The sequence below is a fragment of the Myotis yumanensis genome, unplaced genomic scaffold (assembly GCF_028538775.1).
Source record: "Myotis yumanensis isolate MYYU_CA2020_CCGP unplaced genomic scaffold, mMyoYum1.0.hap1 SCAF_5, whole genome shotgun sequence".
Taxonomy (NCBI): Eukaryota; Metazoa; Chordata; class Mammalia; order Chiroptera; family Vespertilionidae; genus Myotis; species Myotis yumanensis.
The window spans coordinates 21785161-21810430 of NW_027223756.1; the positions used below are offsets into that span (position 1 = coordinate 21785161).

Genomic DNA, 25270 nt, shown 5'->3' on the forward strand with positions numbered 1-25270 from the left:
GAACCCAGGAATCCCTGCTCTAAGCCAGTTCTCACCACTCCTGTGCTGCCTGGGAGACAGTTTTCTTGCTATTTCGGGGGAATATCATCCCATCCAGGGAGGATGTCCAAGGCAATCACAGGCCAAGCTCTCAGTAGTAGCAGAACCACCTCCCTCCCCCTAACCCCCCCACCCCCCCGCCCCCATGGCTGACATCCTCTCCAAACACCCACAGCCCAAGTCAGCATGACTGTAGCATTGGATGGCCTGGTCCCCCTCATTCCAGGATCACTCAGCATCTCTCAAGGCAGGTCCTTGAAGGCCCTGCAATTACTCCCACTCTCCCAGGAGCCAGGAGGGTGGGGAAGGGGATAATTAAGGAGGAGGGTGACAGGTCCTTTTTCATAACCAAGAATATCTCCTTCCTCCTGGAGGCACTTGCGCCCTGGGTTTGATTGTACATTCTCTCTCATGATCACAAAGATGTTCACTTCATCACTTAACTCTTTCAGCATTCTGTGGAGTTCTGGTCAGAAGCAGAGCTCAGAAGGTAGTGATACACGAGGACGGGCGCTCCCTGAGCGCAGGGAACTTGTCTGACTTGCTCACTGCTACGTCTCCAGTTGTTAGGGCAGTCCCGGGCACTCAGATGATGCTCAATAAATATTTGTTAAATGAATGAACTAAGAGGTTACCATGTGTCAGGAACCTAGCATACTTCTATATATAGGGACTGTTAAAAGCTGATTTGACAGGGTAGGCAACTGAGGTTCAGAGAGTTAAGAGACTCACTCAAGGTAAAATCTTAGGAAGCAGTGGAGCCAGGATTGCAAGCACCTCATGGGGCAAGATTAGGATTGAGAATTCAGGCAGAAAGGTAAAGGTGTTGATTGCTCTACTGATGTGAATGTGGGGGCAGTTTTAATGCTAGGAAATGTGTTAACCAGGGAATGTGGAGAGGAATACCATGCAACAAATTTCCAAACCAAGTGCAAAGTCCAGATTCCCAAGGTGGTCAGGGTCCATAAAGACATCGTGCAGGGTGTGGAGACTCAGGTGGGCTTTCTAGCATGTGGCACAGGGTCCTGCAGCAGGAACCACTCAGGGACTCAGACACCGAGGGATCGATGCTCATGGGAAGGGGCAGCTAGTTCTTGCAGGGACCTGAATAAGCAGGCAGGACCCGGGTCCCGGGTCCCAGGGGATGAGATGCAGAGAGTCCTGGAGTGGGAGTTACAAGGCCAGTCCTGTTCTGCCCCTGTACACTCTGGTTCACATGAAAGTCTCTTCCTCTCTCTGGACCTCACTATTCCCATCTATATAATGGGGTTGTTACTTTAAAGTCTCCAGTGACCTCTAACACCTGTGTGACTGTACATACAAGTAAGTAGTTGTAGAGTCACAAGCATCCAACCCAGGAATTTCTGCTCCAACATTCGAGCAGATGATAAGAGATTCTGTTGAATAGCTCTAGGCCTGTAGTTCTTCATCGAGGACGATTTTGCCTCTAAGAGACACTTAGCAATGCTGGAGATATTTTTGGTTGTCACAGTAGGAAGAGGGTATGTTATTGGCATCTTGTCGGTAGAGGCCAGGAATGCTAATAAATACCCTGCAATACAAAGGACAGTTCCTGTTCCAAAGGCTTATCTGGCCCCAAATGTCAGCAGTGCCACGGTTGAGAAAACCTGCTCTAGGCAGAGACTCATTTGCTCTTGCAGGAACTCCTGGACCTGGCGTTTGTGGCTATGACAGGTTGACAGGAAGTCACACTCTGTGTAACTGCCTCCCTGGCCTTAGATCTGCACCATAGGGAGACTGTAGGGAAATCCACAACTTAATACACTCACCCCTCCCTGAGAGATATTCACACATCTGGGATGGCTAATCGCAGCAGTTCAGCCAACAGTGATCACTGGTAGAGTGAGTACTTGTGGTGCCAATGTCAGGAATAAGGGCTCTCAGGGAGCTGGCCCGGAAGCTAATGCAAGCTGGAGGGGACCAAGTATAGACAAAGGGATGTAGGGTCTCAGGGAGGAGGGCGTGTGTTAAGTTGTGGGTGAGGGCAGGGGCATCTGGGGGGTTTATGGAGTGGGCAGTGACTAAACTGGGCCCAAAATGATAGGACTTTCAAAGGAGGGCATGGGAAGACAAGTGTCTTTGTTGAGGATAAGGCATACAAACAAAACCAGAGGCATGGGGGGCATGTTCATTTGAGGGGCTGAACACCATCCTAGTCACAAGGACAGGCCTGGCCTACCCCTGCCAACCTGCCTCTGTACCTCGGCCACACAGGCTCCCCTAGGTTTCTAACATTTGCCATTTCTTTACCCACCTCAGAGCCTGGTAGATTCTGTCCCCTCAGGTTGGTGCACCCCATATCTCCCCTCTTTGCCAAGCTAACACCTACCTACCCTCTTTCTCTGGGAATCTTCCCTGAGGCCTCTCCCCACCCTGTTATGTGCTCTCATAGTCCCATATGTCTCCTCTTCACAAAACTTATCCTGGTTGACAGTTATTTGTGTGATTATGGACTATGATCCATCTCCCCCATTGGACTGTAGGGCAATGGGTGTAGGGCTGTGGTTGGGACTCATTATGGACCCCAGTGGAGAGCCTGCACATGGTAGGAGCTCAAAAAATAGTTGTTGAATGGATGAAGAAACAATTGAAATTTGGCAGCTTAAGTGTTGAGTTGGTTCAAGGCTAAATAGGCAGTTTTGAGACCTCTTGAGAGGGTCCTAACTGCTAGGTCAGACTGGTGGGTAAGGAGGGGCCCCGCAGACCCCTTCACAGGGCTGTGCCAAGAACACCGTGATGCCCTCGGACGATGGACTGGGCAGAGGATGGAGGATTGAACCTGCCGGACCCTAGGAAGCAGGCCTGATTTGCTTCTAAGAGAGTGCTGGTTCCCTCCCCTTCCTCTTTGTGCCTCCCGAAAGTCCATGGGAACACCTGGGCAGCAGCCTGGTGTGATACTCTGAGATGTGGGCAGAAAGGAGGGGAGATGCTGCAGATACTCTGCAACTCAGGCATCCCTCTGAGGTTTTCTGACCCTGTGGCCTCGTTCAGCTCCACCTCCCGCCCCCAGGCAGAGCCAGTGGAGTCTGCTCAGAGCACTGCCAGGGAAGCAGGCCAGCCAAGCAGCGGGTGGAGGCGCAAAGGGATGGAAGGCAGATTAGATGTCACTTCATATTAGCCACACCGGCAACTTTCCCGAACCACCCAGAGAGGGGCGAGTTAATTGCAAATCTGAGGATAAGCCCAAAGCAAGATAACACTGAAATAAAAGGCGATTGTATCTCCTTTCCAGTCCTGAGTGGATCGGAATGCCTTACAGGGGGTCCGATTTGCTTACCTGTGAGGTACATCTCCTCCCCTTCAGTGAACATCTGGTGGCAGCGTACACATCTGGCACATGTTGGGTGGTAGTGCTTCCCTCCTGCCTATGGAAATAAAAAGGAGAAATAGGAGATCAGACCTGGGGTTGTTGTGTGTGTGTGTGTGTCGGGGAGGCGGGTGAAGGGGGGAAGGTTGGTTTGAACACTTCCTGGGCGTGTTAGTTTTGCTGGCATCTTCATGGCCCTGAGGTTGGATGGGAGTCTACCCAGGAGAGTCCAGAACTATCTAAAAGTCCATCCAGGAAGTTCAGTAATTACACAGCATGGGTTCCTGATGGCAGTTCGGGGGATTTCTCCGGATACCCACACTTCTGTTCTTGCAGTAGAAGGGCCGTTTGGAGGCCACCAGTCCCACCTCATTTCCAGATGAGGAACCAGGCTTGCTTTGAGGACATCCCAGTATGTCCCCGAGGATGGGGCCCTCACCACTGATGGCGCAGCAGATGCTTTTATAGGGTACGTGGGCCCAGGAGGTAATAACATTGGATCAATGGGGAAAAAAATGTTCTCCTTTTCAATCGTCTATCAATTCTTCTGATTTATTTTCAATGAGAAAGTACCAGTTTGGTGCAGTATGCCTTTAACATCTATCCCAAACTTACTAACCTATCTTTATAAGAATGAGAACAGGAGCCTCTACAAGCAGTAAAATCTAGCTAGTACTATACTTATTTTTTGGTTATGAGCAAGTGATCCTGGCTTTCCTGTTATCTGTATATATAAAAGCCTAAGCAAGCGTTATGACCAAATGACCGAACGACCTGTCGATGAGTCGCTATGACGTGCACTGACTACCAGGGGGAAGACACTCAACACAGGAGCTGCCCCCCTGGTAGTCAGTGCGCTCCCACAGCCACCCTCCTACTGCAGACCAACCTCCCACAGTCCCTAACCCCCCTCCCCCTCCCTCTCCCCCGCTCCCAACTGGGCAAGATGGCCCCAATCAGCCCCGATCACCAGCCAGGCTGAGGGACCCCACCCATGCACGAATTCGTGCACTGGGCCTCTAGTTATATATATTTCCTTATATGTAAGTGACCCAACTTAAAGACAATTTAAGGTATTAGTTAAGAAAGAGTACGCAAGGTTCACAGACATGGCAAATATTGTGAGAGTGGCAATGGAAGGACAGACTCATACACAGGAGACAAACAAAGGGACCCACAAAACCAGAACCTGTTGGCAAGCCTCTGATCCCCAGGCCGCTCCCGTGATTGTTGTACCTCGGTGCCTCCACCCCTATCTCCAGCTCACCCCAGTCTGGTGAGCCCCCTTCCCTACTCCCACTTTCCTTCCCTACCATTATTTTAAGGAAAAATGAAAATGACTTGCAGCTGCAAATTTTTTTTAGCTTCAGAGAAGGTCTGACTCAGGTCTTACTGAAGCCGGGAGCAATGTTGGAGCTGGACTCCTGAGGGCTGGTCACCAGCCCCTCACTCCCCTCCATGCTGACCGCTCTGACACTACAATCCCAGCCAAGAGGACTTGGTATGCGGAGCCCTTCAGTGGCAGCTCCGGGATTCCCACATGGGAGGAGCTTGGTGCACTGGTTGGGCTAGAAGGTGGGGCTTGTTTTGAAGGTGTATTTTGCATGTTAGGGTGAAGTTTTTTGGGGGGATATGTCTGGGGGAAACTGATGGATATTGGGAGGGGTTGTTAAAGCACCTCCCTAATCCCCAAGCCATCACTTGGTCTGATGCTAACAAGTTCCTTCCAATTAAAAAAATTATCATTGTGGCCCTAACCGGTTTGGCTCAGTGGATAGAGCATCGGCCTGCGGACTCAAGGGTCCCAGGTTCGGTTCCGGCCAAGGGCATGTACCTTGGTTGCAGGCACATCCCCAGTGGGGAGTGTGCAGGAGGCAGCTGATCGGTGTTTCTCTCTCATGGATGTTTCTAACTCTCTATCCCTCTCCCTTCCTCTCTGTAAAAAGTCAATAAAATATATTTTTTAAAAAAATTATCATTGTGTAACACTGAAGGCCTGTTTTCAAATCATGTTTTGGGGGTGGGAGAGTCTGGGCATAGGCTTGCTTATTCCGGAAATACTTGATGTAGTCTAAAAACTTAGCAAAAATGTGAAAAGGACAGATTTTTAAAAAAGGAAAACAAACAAACAACAACCCCGCCACTATTCCTTGTTCTACTCTGCATGGTTTGCGTGGTTCTCACCAATGATCAAATGTCCTTATTGTCATCAAAGCAGACCGTTCAAACTCTGGAAGGAGCTTGCTGTTTTCCCAAGCTGAGATGTCGTGGCACTGATGCCCCCACACCGTGGCAGGGATAATTGGTTTAATTAGTAGCCTCTTCCCACTTTGTGTCTCTTTTTCATTTGAATTATAGACCTGTTTTCTCAGGGTGGCAATAGCATGTTGGCAAAACTAAAGCTTGGCATCTTCCTAAATGTCATCCCACCACACAGCCTCGGCCGAAAGAGGCTTCGTGCCCACTTCAGCACCCTGGCCATGGATGGTGTTGAAAACAACTTGAGGGAGGGAAGAAATAAGGGAGGGAGGGAGGCTGCCAGAGCAGCTGGCACCAGCATAAGGGAAACCAAGTCAGTGAGATCAGATGAGATATTCTGTTTGGTAACAAACTGAAGTCATGAAAATGGTGAGGAAATAAAGGTGAAGCTCTAGTACCTGAAAAGGGGGCGCATATTGGAGAGCACCACACACAAGGTAGGAAAAGCACATGGGCACCAGGTGTGTGGTTCTCCTTGGCCAGGACACAGACGAGGAAGGAAGGGGTATGACTGGTGCTCAGCGTACTCAGCTCTGTCACTGAGGAAGGGATTGGGGGGTGGCCAGGGGAGGGGATGGGAAGGGGAAAAGGAATCTAATTAAGTGCCTATTGTGTACCTGGCAATGTGCTGAGCTCTGTAGTGGGCAACTGTTGTTTTTGCCTGGCCAACATCCTTCCTCCTTCTTCCAGAAATAGCATCAAGCCTTTCCTGGGTGGGACTTCCCACTCCCCACGTCAGTCCATGCGGCTAAGTTAAGTAGGGCTGACACCACCAATAAGCGTATTCCAGCTCTGGTCCAGATACTGGTTCAGAGATGAGCCTGAGATGGTCTAGTATAGTGGTCAGCAAACTGCGGCTCGCGAGCCACATGTGGCTCTGTGGCCCCTTGAGTATGGCTCTTCCACAAAATACCATGTGCGGGCACGCATGTACAGTGCGATTGAAACTTCGTGGCCCATACGCAGAAGTCGGTATTTTGTGGGAGAGCCACACTCAAGGGGCCAAAGAGCTGCATGTGGCTCGCGAGCTGCAGTTTGCCGACCACTGGTCTAGTAAGAGGCTGTCCCAGGATATTTGTTGAGTTATCAGAAAAGAGAAATTCTCCTTCCATTGGGGATGCTGGGTGATAGGAAGAATAAGCCTGGAGCCATTGGGGTCCAACTTCCCCATCATGAAGGAGAGCCTTCCTGAGAATAAAGTCAACGGAAGAAAGTGGAACCAAGATGGCGAGATATTCCAGATGCATTTGTTTGAGCACTTGATCCAGCTGTGCCTGACCTACTCCCAGGCTCTTTATTATTAATGTGAAATAATAGAAAAAATATATGTTTCCATTAGGAGTGAAATAGTAGTATTCTCCATTGAAAGATAAAGACTCTAAGATTCAGGGAAAGTGACTTGCTTAAGGTTTCATGGCTAGATGTGGTAAAATTGGGATCCAAGTCTGTTTCACTCCAGCCATGTATTTCTCATGACATAACCTTACTTCAAAAACCCCTGAGTGGCTGAGAGCTGTGGGCAGCAGTGTGGGATGAAGGGGCCTGGCGTCCTGGAGTTTGCTCTCTCTCTCTGCCAGAAACATTGCGTGTGACCTTGGAAAAGCATCACCTGTGTTGGGGCTCACTGTTCTCATCTGTAAAGTGAGGAGGGTGAACTAGTTGACTGCTGACAGTGTCTTCCAGCTCTAAGAAAAGAATCAATATGCCCAAGATGCTAATGGAGCCGCGTACGAATGGGATCAATTGAAACGCAGTCACAACAGCTTCTCTAGAAGAGGAGGCTCCCAGGACGCTCAAAGAGAGCAACAGGCAGGAAAGCCAGCCCCCACTGACAATTTCAGAGCAGCCGGGGAAGGCCGGGGCAGCTCCCATTTGCAGCCCTGCGTGTAATCCAAGTTCTTTCCCTTCTTGAAGGAAAAGTCTGCTTTTATGATCTCCCATCCCACTGACCTTTTATCCCACTACAATCTGGATGCTCCTCCCATACAATCCTGCAAACCCAACAAATGGCTCCCCTGCAGGTGACTTGCTCCACACTCCACAGTCTTTTCTCAGCCCACGCGGTCCTTAACCGCCCTGCAGAATCTGACCACCACTCTGACTGACCTTGCCATCTTTCTGAAGGTCTGGCCTCTCACTGCCCCTCCCCTGTTCACCACCTCCGCGACTGCTCTGCCTCTTTCTCTGAGAACTCCTCAGCCTCCACCTGCCACCTGTAAGCAGCTAACCCCTAAGGTTGCCTTCAGTGCGCGCTCTCTACCTCTCACTTTCTCAAATCCCGATGACTTCCATGGTGCTATTCAAATCCTAGCACTTCTTAGGTCCCTCCAGGACTGACCGTTGTCTCTGAGCTCTGATCCACATTTGGCTGCCCTCTTGAAACCACCCTGGAATTTCAGTAACAACCTGTCCCAGATGAACTCACTGTGTGTCTTTCCAGATCTGCAGAGGGCAACACCAGACTTCCTCTCACCCAGGCTTGACACTTTGGTTCAACTATTGGCCTCTTCTCTTTCAGATTTCATGTCTACTAGTTGCTTCACAGTTGCAAAGCTATTGGAATTCCACTTCCATGATCTCAGAGACAGGGTGGTTAGTCTTCCCACGGCCACTGTTCCTCCTGAGTCCTTCCCGTGGGGTCATGGCCTCCTCGCTGGCCTCCCACTTCCAGTTTCTTTCCTTCAAATCTGGCCCATGTACATCTGGCTATCCTCTCTAAGGTGCAGCTCTAAGCAGGTCACTTCTGCTAGGTCCTTCCACAAGCCCCCGCTGCCCAGTGAGTTACATGCAAACTCTTCACCCTGGTATCGGGCCCTTGGAAACCCGGTCCTACTCCCCTCCCTGCCTGTGCTCCTGTTTTAGGCCCTATCTTCCACCTTGCACTCCTATGCTCCCTGGAAATGCTTAATAGTTTATCAACTCTGCACTTGCTTAGCGTATTCTCTCTGACTCCCTATAATTTTTTAAAAAATCTTTCTAGGTCCTTTCTCCTGCTGAGCCTAGATGTAGCTGCAGAATTCTTCTTAACATAGTGCTGACTCCAGAGAACCACAACCAACTGGCCAGATTTGTTAGAATGAATGATTCTGCTCCAGACAGCTGAGCCAGTGTGCCATCCCCAGCCACTGTCAGATAGGAAAACAGGGGCCTAGAAAGGCAAAGATACTCACCTCCAACCTGGGCATGAGTTAGCAGTTGAGTGAATATTAGAACCCAATTGTTCTGCCCTTAGGCTATTGTTTTTCCTTTACACCAAACTCTTTCCTGTTTTCTAATATTTCAAGGTAGGTGGTCCCAAAGCTATGACGGTTTTCTGGGCCCACAGGTGTGGGGAGGAAGGCCAGGAAGGCAAGTGATGGGGGCTCAGGCAGGGGCTCAGCAAGGGTGCTGCAGGTTGTCTCTCACTGGCAGAGCAAGCTGTGCACTGGAGGCGGAGGAAAGCTGTTGCCATGGTGATGGACCAGCCAGAGAAGGGCTTAGGGAGCAGGCTGCTAGACAAACTGGTTCTTAAATCAGCACATTTACCAAATGCTTAAAAAATAAAAAACAGCTTCCATTCTTTAGCAGGGTTGGGAAAGAAATCATAATTGTTACTCGCAATCTACCTGGGTCTGATAGGTTACTGATATTCCCATCACAGCATTTTTTGAACCAGGAATAATTTTGTTCAGCTTCTCATTTTGAGGGTACCCAGAGAGGCAAGGTTATCTGCTCAAGGTCAATTAGCAAGCTAAGCTGTAGCAGAGGAAGTGGGGGAGGGGAAGGCTATGGAAGAAGGGCGTAGGATGACTTCTCTATCTTCAGTGATGACTCTTGGGAGTCACAGGCCTTCCTGCTTAAACGTCTTCACAGTTACCTGTACCCACTCACCTCCAAGACCCTGCCGCTGATGTATCGGTCACAGGTCTCGCACTTAATGCCAAACTGGGAGTGGTAGTCAGACTCGCAGTACGGAACGCCATCCCTGCAAGAGGAAATCCACACAGGAAGAGGGAAGTTGGAGGTTCTGGGGGGTGGGGGGTGGGGAGGCGGTGTCTGTGGAAGTTCCAGGACCTGCATTTGATGGGGACTGAGCCAAGATTAGGAGCACTGGGGGAGCTCATTAAAAACCAAACTCCCCAGACACCCCTCAGATCTACGGACTCAGAGAACCCCTGGGGGCCCGGGAATCTGTATCTTGACAAACTCCCTAAGCATGTCTGGGAACCGCTGCTCTGCTGCTGGCCAGGTGTTCCTTTTTTACTCTCCTTCTTTCCCCTCCCCACACATTCTCCAGACCCAGTCTCTGAAGACCCTTTACCCCAAAGGGCTCTTTTAAAAAATACTTAAGCTTTATTAGGAGTTATTTTATTTAGCATAGATAATATTTGCCCTTGGCACATTACAAAGGCATAAAGGGAAAAGTCTTTACCCTCCTACCAGCCCCTCCCAGTTTCTCTTCCAGGAAAACCAGGAGGTAATCAATGTGATCAATTCTTTGTGTATCCTTAAGGGCTCCTCTTCTAATTAAAAATTCCACCTGTGGTGAAAGCGTCTCCTGACTGCGCTCCTGGATAACCAGATACCAGGAACCTCTCCCGACCACCTCCTCTGTGCTCCATCTTTGCCTAGTGCTTATAACTTATCAGGCAGTAATAAGATTGTTGTTAATTATTCTTATACTACCCCCTGCTACTAATAGCCACTGACATGTATTGCTTGGTGTGCGGCAGGCCCTCAGATGGTGTTTTACATAGATTATTCCATTTAATCCTTAAGGCAGCCCTATGTAGTCGGAACTGTGTGAATGAGAAAAGCCAACTTGTTGGGCCTAGAGTTAGATTCATACCCAGTCAGTCTGGTTTCTCACCCAGATTTTTGTGAGGATTAAAGGATGTGGCCCAGGGCTCAGCACAATGCCGGCCTCTAGCGAGCACCTGGCAAGTGGCAGGCAGAGGAACCCCCATGATTGATGAGAAGGGTATTTAAGGAGGACGTGTGGGGCTCAGCTATCAAGGATCAATGTGGAGATAGTTGGGAACTTCAGAGTGTTTAGTTCAGTTCTGGGCCCTGTGTAGCTCTAAGGACTGGATCTGATGACATCTCACTGAGTGCCGACGTTGTTTGTGAGAAGAGAGGAACATTTCCCCCACTTTTGGGTGTGACAGAACTGGCTCACACACAGGAAGACTAAGGGACAGGCATGTCATTGTTCTATCTCCAAATTGTTGCCATGCTGGGATTGCTGGGAGCCCACCCTGGGCAGCAGGGCAGTCACTGTTTTCCTGAAGGAGAGTCAGCAGTGAGGACCGATGCCCAGCAAAGTCTGGAGGTGAGACTGTTGTTTGTGGGTCCATGAGACAAGCCTCCCTCACTCTGTGGGTGTGGGAGGGTGACTCAGCAGGGGATAAAGTCATTTGTCAGGATGTAGGGACAACGAGCCAGCAAAGTTTGGGTATAAATGCCAATACCACTTGCCGGGAGCCGGTCCATCCTTGCTGCTTGACACAGTCACTGCAGAGAAGAAACATCTGCACAGGATATGTTTCAAAGAACCTGGCGTATATGGCATACTGTTCTTAATATGTTTGCTCCCCTTAGCGCTATGTGTTTTAACCAAGGTCACCTCTCTGAGAAAGGTTGTTTTCCCAGGTAGGGATTTTTCCCTGAAGTCAGGGAGGGAATAAAACCCCTTAACTAAGTGCCAGGTGGGTAGTTAATCACTTTAACTAAGAACAATCACACTTAAGCTACATAATCTTTACTCCCTGGAACAAGAAACGCCCTAACCTTTGGAATAGAAATTGATAGGATTAAAATCAACTGGTATAAATACAGATGTAACAAGACAATAAAACACAGAACCTAGACTCAGAACCTAGACACAGAACCTAGAGAGAGACAGAACCTAGAGACAGGACTTGGCTGGAGATCCTACACAGAACCTAGAGACAAGACTTGGCTGGAGATCCTACACAGAACCTAGAAACAGAACCTAGCAAGAGAACCTGGCTGGAGAACCTAGAGACAGAACCTAGAGACAGAACCTAGCAAGAAAACATGGCAAGAGAACCTGACTAGAGATCCTGGCTAGCCTGCTGATCAACTGAATGCTGTCTCCCTGTCATTCCTTCTTCGCTGACTCCGTCCACACCTTTGGGGATCCCTGGACCTGTTGGGGTTGGACCCCAACAACCACTGCATTTGGACCCATGGGTTGATAAAGCGTTGGGGAATTTAAAATATATATGATTAAAAAGAGAAGCGAGCCCTAGCTGGTTTGGCTCAGTGGATAGAGCGTCGGCCTGCGGACTGAAAGGTCCCAGGTTTGATTCTGGTAAAGGGCACATGCCCGGGTTGCGGGCTCAATCCCCAGTAGGGGGTGTGCAGGAGGCAGCTGATCAATGATTCTCTCTCATCATTGATATTTCTATCTTTCTCTTCCTCTCCCTTCCTCCCTGAAATCAATAAAAATATATTTTTAAAAAAGAAGTGAAAGTAAAATTAATACTTACTAGGTACTTAATAGGTACGAAGCACAGATCTCTGAGCTTTTACACAACACAACCCTATGAGGTAGGTCATCTTCTTATCCCCACTTTTATAAAAGGAAACTGAGACTCGAAGAAATGAAATGTCTTGCCAAGGTCATGTGGGCTGGGCTTCTAACCTAGGCATCGATGCCAGAGCCAGTGCCTCTGAGCACCTGCCATTCTGCTGCCAGACAGAGGAAGAGCCCAGAGCCAGGCTGCAGAGGCCCAAGGTGTGGTGGGCAGTCTAGGCTGGGCCTCCTTAAGAGGAGCTCTGAGCAAACCCTTACTCCCCCGAGAATTCTGACTTAGGCTCCCAGACTCACGAAAGGCACTCCTGACTTGGCAAGCACAGAGGAGAATGCTAAGTCCTACTAACATGGCACTCAGTATGGTCTCAGTGATTCGACCTCAGTGCACCTGTGCATCCGAGGACCCTGCTGCACCTGTGCACACGCCGGAGCACCAGGCAACAGGACGGATGTGCCCCACACCTCCCTACCTTGCCCAGGCTGGGCATTCTGCCTAGAAGCTTTCCTTCGTTGTATTTTCAAATTTCATCCCCTTTCTAAGGTTCAGCTCAAATACCACCATCTTTCATGAAGCTCTCACAGATTCCACTTCCTGCTGGCTAGAAGTGATCTCCCCTCTCCCTGAATATTCCAAGCCCTCGCTTGGGCCTCGGACACAGACCAGTGCTGCCTGGCCAGTATCCATCTCCCCTTCTGCCAGTATCAGTGCCTCGTCACCCCTCCCCATTGCAGTTACTGAGGGCCACAGAGGGCTGCGCTCTGTCTCTAGGGGTCACATTCTCCTGGCCAGTGATTGGTCAGAAATGGGCATGTGACCCAAGGGGGGCCAAGTCCGAGCAGCCGTGGGATTTTTGCTGGAGTTCTCGGGAAAGAGGCCTCGCTCTCTGCAATGCTGAGCTGATAGAAAGAAAGCTTAGAGTTGCGGATGCTCATCTTACCACTTGGGGAGGGTGTACTTGAGAATGGATTCAATACAGAGGAAAGCAGAGGGAGGAGGAAGATAGAGATAGAGAAACAGAGAGAGAGAGAGAGAGAGAGAGAGAGAGACTTCTAAAGTGCTAGACATCTCAGTAAGCCCCTGGATTCACCACGCTGGGAGCTAGCATGCCTCTGGCCTTCCTGTTCCTATGAGTCAGTGAACTTCCATTTTTTGCTTTTAAGTGAGCTTGAGTTTGGTTTTCTGTCACTTATGATCAAAAAAGGTCTTAAGGAATAAAACTTCTCCTGAGCTCCCTATCACATATCCCCCGGGGTCATAATTCTCTGTGTGTATAGCTCATCTCCCTGTTAGACTGTAACTTTCCTGACAGCAGAAACCGTGTATGCTGCACTTTACATGCTCACTAGGTCCCAGTGTTGGGCCAGAGAGTGGTACCTCGGAAGTGTTCAGGTCACAAAGTGTCAAAGCTGCGAGCGTCTGTGGCATAATTCCTTCTGGGTACTTGAGTATAAATGTGGTCACCAGGTGGCTTGTCTAGTGCTGCAGTGTGAGGCCGCTAGGAGCTGGGCCCTCTCTCCTGATGGCTTTGTGTGGCCATCAATCATCTCCTCTCATCTCAATTGAACTCATTCAACAACTAGATTATTGGGTTGGGCACTGTGCTGAAGGCAGCAGTGGATAAAAAGAGTCCCCACCCTGGTGAGGACAGATATTAAATATTACCGCTGGAGCAAGTTACTCACTCCCCCGAGCCTCAGTTTCCATAGTTTATAAAATGGGGATAAATACCTCATGATGCTAGTTATGGGGTTTAATGGAATAGTCCATATATAGCAGTTAATATGTTCCTTGTACATAATAAAAACTCAGTTAATGGTAGCAAGTATAATTATCATTGCTGAAAAGTTAACATGGATAAATATGTAATTGCAAACGGTGTTAGCCTGGATGAAGGAAACAGAGCACTATGAGGGCCAGTAGTGGGGGACCAGAGGTGGTAAGAGATGGTATGAGGACAGCGTGGCACCTGTGACCAGGGGGAAGGGAAGGAGCATGTGAAGAAGGGAGAAGAGCATCTCAGGCAAAGGAAACACAGTGGGAGGCCCAAGGTGGGTGAGATGCTGTCTGAGGCTGTGATGTGGTAGCTGGATGGAAATGAAGGGAGATGATGCTAGAGATGCAGGCAAGGGCCAATGGGGCAGCCTGGCCCAGGGAGGATGCCCAGGCCCAGGAAGCCGGTGGGAGGGGAGAGACCCACTTGCTGATGTACTCCCCGGTGAGGATGACGCTGCAGGTCTGGCACTTGAAACAGCTGACGTGCCACTGCTTGTCCAGCGCCAGGAGCGACTGGCCATGCTTGATCTCCTCCTTGCATCCGGCACAGTCTGCAAACACAAGAGGACGTTGCTGAGGAAAGCATCCCAGGCCCCTTGAGCACTGCCAGCATCTCAGCCCAAATCAAGGACACCTCTGTGAACACGTTTTTCCACAACAGCTCCCACCCTGGCCATGGCACCGACCAGAGTTCCACTGGGGAAGAGAAAAGGCCACTGGAGCCCTGGCTTCTGGACACTAGTGTGAGGGAGAAAGAAAGGCTTCCCAGGGTTCCTCCAGAAAGTTCCTGCTTGCTGTCCTGACCACTGTTTATCCAGAGCGGGCCCTGCGCTGCTTCTGGCCTGCTCTCAGGTAGCTAACCAGCTCATACTGCTCTCCATGACCGGGACCTGCAGCATCAGCCCCACCGGGAGCTGCATACAGCAGCAGCGAAGGCCCTACCCAGACCTACTGCATTTTATCAAGGCCTCGGCTCACAGTAAAGTCTGAGAGGCACTGCTCCAGGGGATAAGCTTAGAACCTGTTTTTTCTCACCCTTAGGCTGTATGCCCAATGGCAGTGTTTTATGGTTAAATCTATTTTCTCGCCTAGCACCATGCTCAGCCTGAGAATAAATGAGTGGGCCTTACAGCACCCAGGCAAGGGTAGCATTTACCATGCCTGGCCCCTCCCCAGTGTGCTCCTATACCAAACGTTTGCCTCCCCAAGCAGCAAGGATGAAAACGTCTAATGCAGCGGTTCTCAACCTGTGGGTCGCGACCCCTTTGGGGGTTGAACGACCCTTTCACAAGGGCCGCCTAAGACCATCGGAAAACACATATATAATTACATATTGTTTTTGTGATTAATCACTATGCTTTAATTATGTTCAATTTGTAACAATGAAATTGGGGTTCACCACAACATGAGGAACTGTATTAAAGGGTCGTGGCATTAGGAAGGTTGAGAACCACTGGTCTAATGAGACTGTCCCAAACCAGAAAGGTACCCTCACTCTCTGTCCCCGTCACCCCGGAACGTGCACTGGGGCCACAGAATGTGGGGGGCCCGGCAGCTGCCTGTTGTTCAACCCATGTCTGGGGAGGGGCAGGAAATGGAGCCAGCGTCCAAGGTACTTGGGAGATTCTGGGAATTGGGGCCTAGCCAACCGGATGGCCCACTCTGGAGGAGGAAAGGGTCACGAGGCAAAGTTTACTAGAGGACAAGCCTCCCTTTTGCCTCCACAAGACAAATGCACCTCGGAGCAGTGGGGAGAAAGACACTGCATGCCATGTTGGGAGAGCCTGGCTGGAGGCCCTCACATCCAGCCAGGAGCCAGTCCTGGGAGAGAAGATGATGAGTCCGCATGTCCAGGAAGGGGGTGAGCCCCTGCAGGCTGTGGGAGGTCGGGGGCCCTGATGAAGTGTGGTAGGAGGCGGCTCCCACAGTACCCGCCTCTTGGCTGTCAGCATCTTTCTAACATCACTTAGCACAGGCGAGGGGCAGGGACCTTTCTGATTGCAAGAGACTCAAAGACCCAGGCTTTCAGATAGCGTCTGGGAAAATATTCTGGGTTGTTTTTTTTTTCTTCTTGTTCTCCTGGGATAAACTACCCCCAGCCCCCCATTCCAGTAATCACAGGCTTTAGAACGTAATAGTTTAGAGAGGCTAGGCATCCCCTTCCCTTTTATAGACAGACAGGAGTCTGAAGTGACTTGCCCATGCTTAGCATAGGAAAACCTGAGGTTCCAGGTATCTGGTCTAGCTTTCTAGGCCACACAGACTGCACCTGTGTCTCCAGGGGCCTTTCCAGCAGGGTAGACAATCCCAGAGGGGCTCAGAGTTCACAGAGCATTTGGTCCCAGTTTCACCCAATACAGGAACCTACAGCATTCTTGACAGTTGGGCACCACCCTCTGCTTAACCACCTCTAAGGGTGGGCAGCTCACCCCTTTGAGGAAGTCGACTTTCCTTTGGACAAGCAAGATGACCAGCACTGCCTTCTTTATATGGAGCCCGGACCCAACTCCTGTGACAGCCCTATTTTATGAAACCAAGAATAATCTACCTCTTCCCCCACATGACACTTCCTTCAAATATTTAAAGGCAACTACAGTTTCTGTCTTATTCTTCATTTCTTACACTTTGCTTTTTCTTGCTTGAAATGGTCACCCACTGGTCAAATTCACTTGTGGAGTCCATGGACCCGGGCATGTTATTGGCCAACAACACAATTCCCTACCTCTCTAGTAAACTCACTTGAAGAGCTGCATTCTTTCATGGACACCTTCTAGTAATGACTCCCATCTCTCTAAGTTGTAGTGACCTACCTGGGATGAACTGAGCACCTTGAGTTAAAATTTAGGAGGTGGTAGTATAGTGATTAGAGGTTCGGTTGAGAGTTTAGAGTGAGGAGAAAGAGGCTGGCAGAGGGGAGAATCCCAGCTCTCCCACTTAATAGTTGTGTGACTGCTAGGCCCCACTTCTTCATCTCAATCTTTTCCTTATAACTTTGGTGTGAAGATGAACTGAAATCAGGCCTGTGAGGACTTAGCACAATGCTTGGCACATATGTGCCCAATATGTGATTGCAGATTATTATTTCACATTCTCATGTTTTCATCCTATATTCTCTGCATTCTCTAATCTCTGATCTGAGGCCAGAAGCAATATCTCTATTGTAGGGAAGGCCTACTGACCCTGAGAACTCTGGAATACCTTTTCCACGTGGTTTTTCTTTTCATGTTAAACTGCTGGCCCTCCATTGTTCTGGCTTCATATTTATCAGAACTGTTTTTGCCTTTCTTTCTCCTTTCATTCAGGCATCTGATCCAGGAGCCCACAAGTCTCATATCGTAACCACACCCTGTCCCTAGTTGGTTTCTGTAAGCCAGCTCTCCACTCCTCGTATGTTCCTCTCTATTCCAAAATTACAACCTTCAGCTGGCAGAATGTACGATGCCTCCACCTGTTCCTCCCAGATTCTTCAGTTTATTGAGGTCTCTAAAGACCCCAGATAGACATTTTTAGTTTTTTTTTAACTGCTTCATTCATTTCACTTAGATCAGCAAAAATGAGTGGGTTTTGGGGGTCATAGCAAGCTTCCCACCTTGTTTTAGGCAATTAATCCAGGCACAGACCCCCTTTCTAAATTAGCAAATCATGTGTTTGATAGAGGGTGCTATGGGAGTAGCCTCCATGGTAATGCCGCTACTGCTGCTGACTCCTGTCAGTGAAGTCTGTGAGGAAACATTTCTTCTTCCTATGGAAAGAGCCCACATCTCTAGGCTCACATCCCAGTTCCATTACTTACTATCTGTGTGATTTTGGACAAGTTATTTATGCTCTTTGAGTCTCATTTTTGTCATGGATAAGACAGTTATTCTTATCTCCCTCATAGAGTTGTAATGATTAAATGGAGATATTGTATATAGAAACCTTAGTGTAGCCTGGCTGGTGTGGTTCAGTGGTTGAGCATCAATCGTGAACCAGGTGGTCACGGTTTGATTCCTGGTCAGGGCACATACCCGGGTTGCGAGCCCGATCCCCAGTAGGGGACGTGCAGGAAGCAGTCGATCAATGATTCTCTCTTATCATTGGTGTTTCTGTCTTTCTCCCCTTCTCCCTTCCTCTCTCTGAAATCAATAAAAACATTAAAAAAAAGAAAACTCAATGTATTTCTGGACAATAGTAACAATCAATGTTAGCAGTGGTGATGGTGGTAGTGATGGTGGTGATAGTTATAGTGGTGATGGTGGTGATGATTGTGGTGGATTAGATGGCTGTGATGGTGATGGTGGGGGTGAAGGTGATGGTGGTAGTGATGGTGTTGGTAGTTATGGTGGTGATGGTGGTGGTGATGGTGGTGATGGTGGTGATGATTGTGGTGGATAATGATGGCAGTGATGGTGATGGTGGGGGTGAAGGTGATGGTGGTAGTGATGGTGTTGGTAGTTATGGTGGTGATGGTTGTGATGGTGATGTGGTGATGATGGTAATGCCACTACTGCTGCTGATTCCTGTCAGTGAAGTCTGTGAGGAAACATTTCTTCTTCCTATGGAAAGCTACATGATTTTTTCCCTATTAACAGTTCCTGAGTATTCTTCTTGACCTATTTTCATTAGATATAACTCCTGCTTTTCCAGAAAGTCTTTATTCACCCTCCAGATAAAACTTCACATTCCTTTAGATGAAAAATACACCACATTTTTCCTCCTTTTTCTTTTTCCATGATCCCTTCCTCATCTTAGTGCTCTTTAGAATTTGGTTTGATTCCCTCTTTCCTTTGGGAGCTCAGCAGACCTTCCAACATTCCCTCTAGTCATTTGCAGCAGTGACAGGGACGACCTTCGGGCAGAAAATGTTTCTATGACACATGTGTTCTGTAGATGCACAGATTGATGTCTTTACTTTGTGAGTAATGAGATGAGCCATAGTCTTGGGTACTCCCCCCGGAGTTCTGCCCATATGCTCACTTGCTTCCCATTATCCATTCTTCCTCACCTTCCTCTACCTCCTGATCTGCAGGATTATGGTGGAGACATTGAGTAGCCTCTCCTTGAGGATACATTCACATGCAAGAATCCCACACTCAGCGAGGAGTCTCCCACCTGTCCGAGATCTGATGCACACAGTAACACACAACACAAGCTGAGAGAAATAACGATCTATTCGGGAATCTTCTCAGTTCACCTTTGATGTACTTTCTAGATTAAACCGCCAAGTGGACAACATACCTCACTTTATATTAGGGAGCACTTTACGTACTATGATGTATGTTAGTCCGATTCCTATACATTAATACATTTGCTTTCTACAAAGCTGGGTAAACTGAGCACCAGGCAGGCTACATAACTGCTTTGCATCACGCAGAAGGCTGGCAGGCCCCTGACTCCCAGCTCCCTTCTCTCTACCGCCTCACAAGTGGTTCCACTGGCCTCCGGGTACTTCAGCAGCATTAGTCGCAGGGCCATGGTCCTGCATCCCAGCATCCTGGCCTTGCTGTCTTTCTGCATGATGCTTTCAAAGAGTTATGAGAGATCACAGTGTGTGCACTCAGCCACCTTGAGATGGAAACCTGCTCAGAGCAGCAAATGGTTCTTGGGAAGAGCTGTTCATCCTACAAACAGATCCAATTTGACTGAAAGGAAGGAAGGGTGAGGGAGGGAGCCTTCCCATGGTCTTTCTCTCCCACTCACCACCTTGGGAGGATTCTAATGGAACCCCTGGGAGCCGACCCTGCTGACTTGGGTGTTGTGTGCTCACCCACCTCAGGAGGATGTAGTCCTAGCACGCTGACTCTGCTGGTGCTATGGCTGACAGCCCCCCGCACCAGCACAGTGATGCAGCACAGGAAGCTAATGGGTTTTCATTGATTCTGCCGACAAGGCCAGCGAGTGTCATGTAGCATGAAGGAATAATGGAGCCTGGCGTAGTTTACTGAGACCCAGGGGGCCGGGTCCCTGTGTATATGTCAGCAGCCTGACAAGGGTGTCTGGGAACAGTGAGTTGCCAGACACACTTGAGTGGAATGGACATTCCACAAATTAGAATGACTGTTCCAAGGAACTCTTGATCCTTAGTTCCCCTCCCCGCAGTCTGTGGTTTAGTGGTAAAATATAACGTTTGCTATAGCATGGCAGATGTCCTCCTCATCCCTAGACGGTGATCCTCAATCTTCTGAACAGAGAATGAATCACCCAGGATGCTTATTAAGAATGAAGATTTCTAGGTTCCTTCCCATAAGTCCAAAGTGGGCCTGGAACTGTGTTTTTCCCAGTTCTGCAGTGGCGCTGATGCAGTGGTGCACGGAACACACGCTAGGAGACACTAACACAGCCCTCGTGGTTCACTCTTTTGTAAAACATGTCTGAGAATTCCTTTTAGTGGAGCTTGTAAAAATGGAGAACCACTGGCAGCAAAACACTTGGTCAGCTCTGTTGGGGTGCCCTTGGGAGGTGGATGCAGAGGGGAGATAAGATCAAGAGCCCAGCTCATCCCAGAAAAGCCCATCGGATGGCATAGGCCATCACTGTTTATAGTCAGGCAGCTGCTCTCCCTGCATTTGTGCTTAGGGAAGCTTGTCGGTCTGGGCCACATGCCAACTGGGTCATGATTCAGAAGTCCTCCAGGGTGGGAACCTCCTGCACGTCTCTCCAGGCCTGCAGGAGCCATTAATGGAGCTGAGACAGGGGAGCCCTGGGAGACAGGGAGGTAGGTGCCCAGTGGGGAGGACTCACGGCTTGGTCCACGGATCTTGATGGGTTTACTGCTGGTCATGGACTGGGAGCACGTCTGACACACACACTCCTTCCCGCTGAAGGTCACTTTGTCTCCAATGGGGAAAGGCTTCCTGCAAGGGGGCGAGGGAGAGAGTCAATACCTCTTCTCTGGAGGAATTCTGTGTCTACTGGTGCTCTGACAACACGCGTCCTCAGAGCTCTTTGGTAACACACTCAGCTTGCCCTCTAGAGCCACCAGATAAATTCAAGCACCGTTCATAGGGCCAGGCTGACTAAACCACTCGGTCAGGGCCAGGGCCAGAACTGGAGGCCCACTTGGGCTAGTTACATGATTTCAACATGGGGAGAGTCATGACACTTCGTTGAGCATACATTTCTCATCAGGTGAATGAAATGGTTAGTAACGCCTCCTCGAGTTTGTTCCTTCTTTCCGGGACTATTTGCACCCCAACCTGATTTATCCCTGCATGGCTAAGAGAACTCATTCAGCTGCTGGACTCACCATCCAGGACCTTTAGAAGTCCACAAACCACCTCTTCCTCCCGCAGCTTGAGTTCTCATCTATGCAGTTTGAGTCCCGCAGCTCTGAGCTCTCAAGCTCGTACATGGCCGTCCTCCCTAAGTATACACTGCATCCAGAACCCCGCATTGTCCATCCCACCACCCAGCTCCTCTTGCGCCTGGTTTGGGACACTTGTTGATACAGACTCTGAGCATAGCCCCTGATATAGGCTCCCAGTGGCTCCACTGCCCTTGTGTTAGCAGCGTGGGATGATGGAGGGTGTCTTGGGGGCAAGAGTTGGGGAGCAGCATTTGCATAGTTCAGGCATTGACTCATGGTAAAGGGACATGGCATGACTTTGGGGAGGTACCACATCTCTATGGCGCTTGACAAAATTTTATACTCTATGGACCCTACTGTGCTAACCTCTGGTGGGCCTGGGAATCCAGAACCCAGGGCCCAGGTTTTAAGAGATAGAGGATGAATGAATTTCATTTCTTTCACACTGTCATTGGTCTCAATAAACAAACCCTTATCAGTATCTAACAAGTGGTTATTTTATGGGGAGGATAATTAATCTATAAACTCCTTTTCCAGTTTAAAATGCATGCATATATATATATATATATATATATATATATATATATATGCCAATCATGTTTTACTTATACCTTAATCAGAACAGTCCATTTCATTATAATGTATTTATGGGCAGGGCTGAGTTTTTGTTTATTTTTATCTCCTTAATGTGGTACTTGGCATACAGTGGACCCTTAATGTATGCTTACTAAGTTAACAAGTGATTGGGATTCTGGGAGAGGAAAGGAGTGAGATTTCCTTCACCTATTCTGAGGCTAAATGATTATCATTATGATAATGAAAATAAAAATAAAAGCGGACACAATTATGTATCAGTCACTGAGCGAAGGTCTTTGGGTGCCTCATCTCATTGATCTTCATGAAAACCCAACGAGGTTGGAATGGTTTTGATGCCCGTTTTACTGATGGAGAAGCTGAGGCTTAGGGAGTGGAGTCACTTGCCAGGATCCCAGAGGAAGGCTATACACAGATATCCCTGTCGCACAGGTGGCTGAGGTGTGGGAGCGGGCCAGATGCAAGGCTTCCAAACTGAGTACTGAGGCTAAGGAACTCAGTGGTTCCTTTGAGCCTTTTGATGGGAAATGAGAGGGTGAGTGTGGGGGCTCAGGTCCTCACTATGCCTTCACTGCAGGACAAAGTAGTGTTTTCCATTAGATCACATTTGACAGAAAGGATTCAGCTGTTAAAAGGTTTGAAAACCACTGGGCTGTCAGATCCTTCCATCCCTGAGATTCTAGAAACCTAAGTGTCCAGCCTAAAGCCCAGGAAGCCCCAGAACTGCCCGGGAAAGACCGTTTCTTCCCTTCCCTGGGGGCTCAGCAGAGGATCCGGCCTCTGCCGGCCACCCGCTCACCTGCACAAGCTGCACACGAAGCACTTGGGGTGGTAGGTGCGGCCCAGGGCGGAGATGACCTCGCCGGTGATGAAGTCCCGGCAGCTGTCGCACCGGGTGCCATAGAGTTGCTGGTAGTCCTGGGTGCAGATGTACTCCTGGTTCTTGAAGAAGAAGCCCGACTGCGCCAGGCCGCAGCCACACACTTGAGGAAACGAAGAGGGAAATAAGAGCAGATTGAGTCCAGGGAAGGTCTGCAAGCATGAGGGTCTTGTTGGAGACAAGGCCAGTGTCTGATTTGGTCATGAGTGACCAAGAGTGGTGGCACATCAGACTCATGGGTCTTTGGGGCCAGTGTTCCTTAAAGTATGGGCTGAAGACCACTTGCATCAAATCACCTGTTGGGCTTTTAAAAATGCAGATGCCTGGGCCTGAATCAGACTCCCAAGGGCTGGGCCTGGGCTCTGCATTTTAACACACTCCTCAGCTGATTCTGGTGCACGCCGACTGAGACCACTGATGTTGTACAATCCTGTCAATAGCGGATGAAAATTTAAGGCCATGTGGCTCACGCTATGTATCATGAACTTGATAAAGAATCATTCAGTTATGAATTTCTGGGGCACTTCTTACCAGCATGACTCTGGGGTAGGTGTTTTAGGTATGGGGACCATGCACTCGAATCTCAAACTGGACTCAATTTACGATGGCAGTGGGATGGATGACTTGAAGATTATAATCTGTCCTCATCATAGCCAAAAAGGGTGCATCTGTTCCCAGGCATGAATGATAAACACAATCCCCACACTGTGAAGGGCTAATAATATGTGTAGAGCGAAGATCGTATTGAACATAAATCATGGTGACAGGCCATCGGCTGGTGTAGGTAGAACATTCTGAGAGTGGGGAGGAAAAGGGAGCACTGCCAGTGTGGGAAGGATCAGGGGAGGCTTCTTGGAGGAAGCAGCACTTAAGTTGAACTTTGAAGAACAGAATAAGCTAAAGCATAGAGCAGCGGTTCTCAACCTGTGGGTTGCGACCCCTTTGGCGGTCAAACGACCCTTTCACAGGGGTCGCCTCAGACCATCCTGCATATCAGATATTTACATTACGATTCATAACAGTAACAACATTACAGTTATGAAGTAGCAACAAAAATAATTTTATGGTTGGGTCACAACATGAGGAACTGTATTTAAAGGGCCAGAAGGTTGAGAACCACTGGCACAGAGGCAGGAAGTTGCAAGTGATATTTGTGTGGAGATAGGGCTGGGGAAGGAGTGGTGTTTTCAGGGACTGGAGGGTAGTACTACATGGAAATATTGTAGTACTACCTCCTCCAGTTGGAGGAGGGCCCAGGTCTAGCTTTGTGCTATACTTAGAAGGTAGGAATGGTTTTTCCTTTAGTTTTTGAAAACTTAAAGCAGTTTTTTTTTTTCAAAAAACATAGACATATACAAAAGTAGAGAGAAGATGTTAATGATTCTCCATTACTCAGTTGTAAAAATGATCAATTATCTTGGTAGCTTTTGAATAGAGAGGCAACATGATTTTATGAGGCATTTCATCAGGTCTTTTGGGATATCCTTGTGGACAACATGAAGATGTATACAAAAGAGAATAGAAGAGCAGGTGGATATAATCATAGGTGTCTGAACAACTGACTCACATGTGACTGTCTTCCCTGAAAGGACTTAGGAAGGTGGGAAATGAGATTTCCTCAAGAGTGGAGTTATGAAATCAACACATAATGGCCAGAGCAGAAAGAGGCAAAGTTTCTTCCAAGAGATCGAATGGCTCTCAGGGCCGCCAGAACTGCTGAGTGTATTGATCCAGCTAAAGCAAGGATGGGCCCTGGCTGGTTTGGCTCAGTGGATAGAGCATCGGCCTGTGGACTGAAGGGTCCCAGGTTCCATTCTGGTCAAGGGCACATGCCTAGGTTGTAAGCTCAGTCCCCAGTGAGGGGCATGCGGGGAGGGGTGGAGGGGGGTCCAATCAGTGATTCTTTCTTATCATTAATGTTTCTGTCTCTCCCTCTCCCTTCCTCTCTGAGATCAATAAAAATATATTTTAAAAAATAATAAAGCAAGAATGGGACATCCAGGAAGGGGCTGGTCAGCAATCAGAGGCCTCTGGAGAGTCCATTCAAACCCTCAGACCAGCTCCCTTTTTCTGAGTGCATTCACCAAGCAGCTGTCTGATCGTTTGACTTTCTACATAGATTGCCTTTGGGAGAGAAGTGGCTGGTTAGAATAACGTGCACTAGAACAATGGGGAGTTACAGCTCTTGTTTACGTTAATAAACAGGCACTCTGGTTTTCTACATTGGTTTCCTGAGGATTTTATTCGCATGAGTCAACTTTCTCAAGTGTGGCCAATAGTGGGGAAACCAATGAGACAGAGTTTCCAAGCCTGTAAGCGTGAGGACCTGGCTTGGACAGGGTGACATCACCCCAGCAAATACCACCCCATCTTGAATAAGGAAAGTTGTTCTGCAAAAGCAGCCAGGTTAAAATAGGAGCGAATTCCAGGTGGATGCCAGAAATATTTCGCAAGTGTTTGTTCACCTTGCAGGCCAGAGGCAGGCTTGCAGGGCCAGGGTGAGTGAGGAGGGCAGCCCCAGATGTCACAGCACCAGTGGGTCAGCGCAGCACAGCAGGAGGCATAGTGGT

The 25270-nt window shown here is 48.9% G+C and overlaps 1 protein-coding gene across 4 annotated transcripts in view; it reads right to left on the reverse strand.

Moving 5' to 3' along the window:
- Positions 1-25270, reverse strand: part of ABLIM3 (actin binding LIM protein family member 3) — a 107561-nt gene that overhangs the window by 34009 nt on the left and 48282 nt on the right. For all 4 annotated transcript variants that reach the window (XM_070414641.1, XM_070414640.1, XM_070414638.1 and 1 more), the window contains exons 4-8: positions 22620-22803; positions 20662-20774; positions 14366-14492; positions 9497-9590; positions 3338-3425 (exon numbers count right to left, since the gene is read on the reverse strand). In XM_070414641.1, the coding sequence (XP_070270742.1) occupies positions 3338-3425; positions 9497-9590; positions 14366-14492; positions 20662-20774; positions 22620-22803 (606 nt within the window). The remainder of the gene's footprint in view (positions 1-3337; positions 3426-9496; positions 9591-14365; positions 14493-20661; positions 20775-22619; positions 22804-25270) is intronic.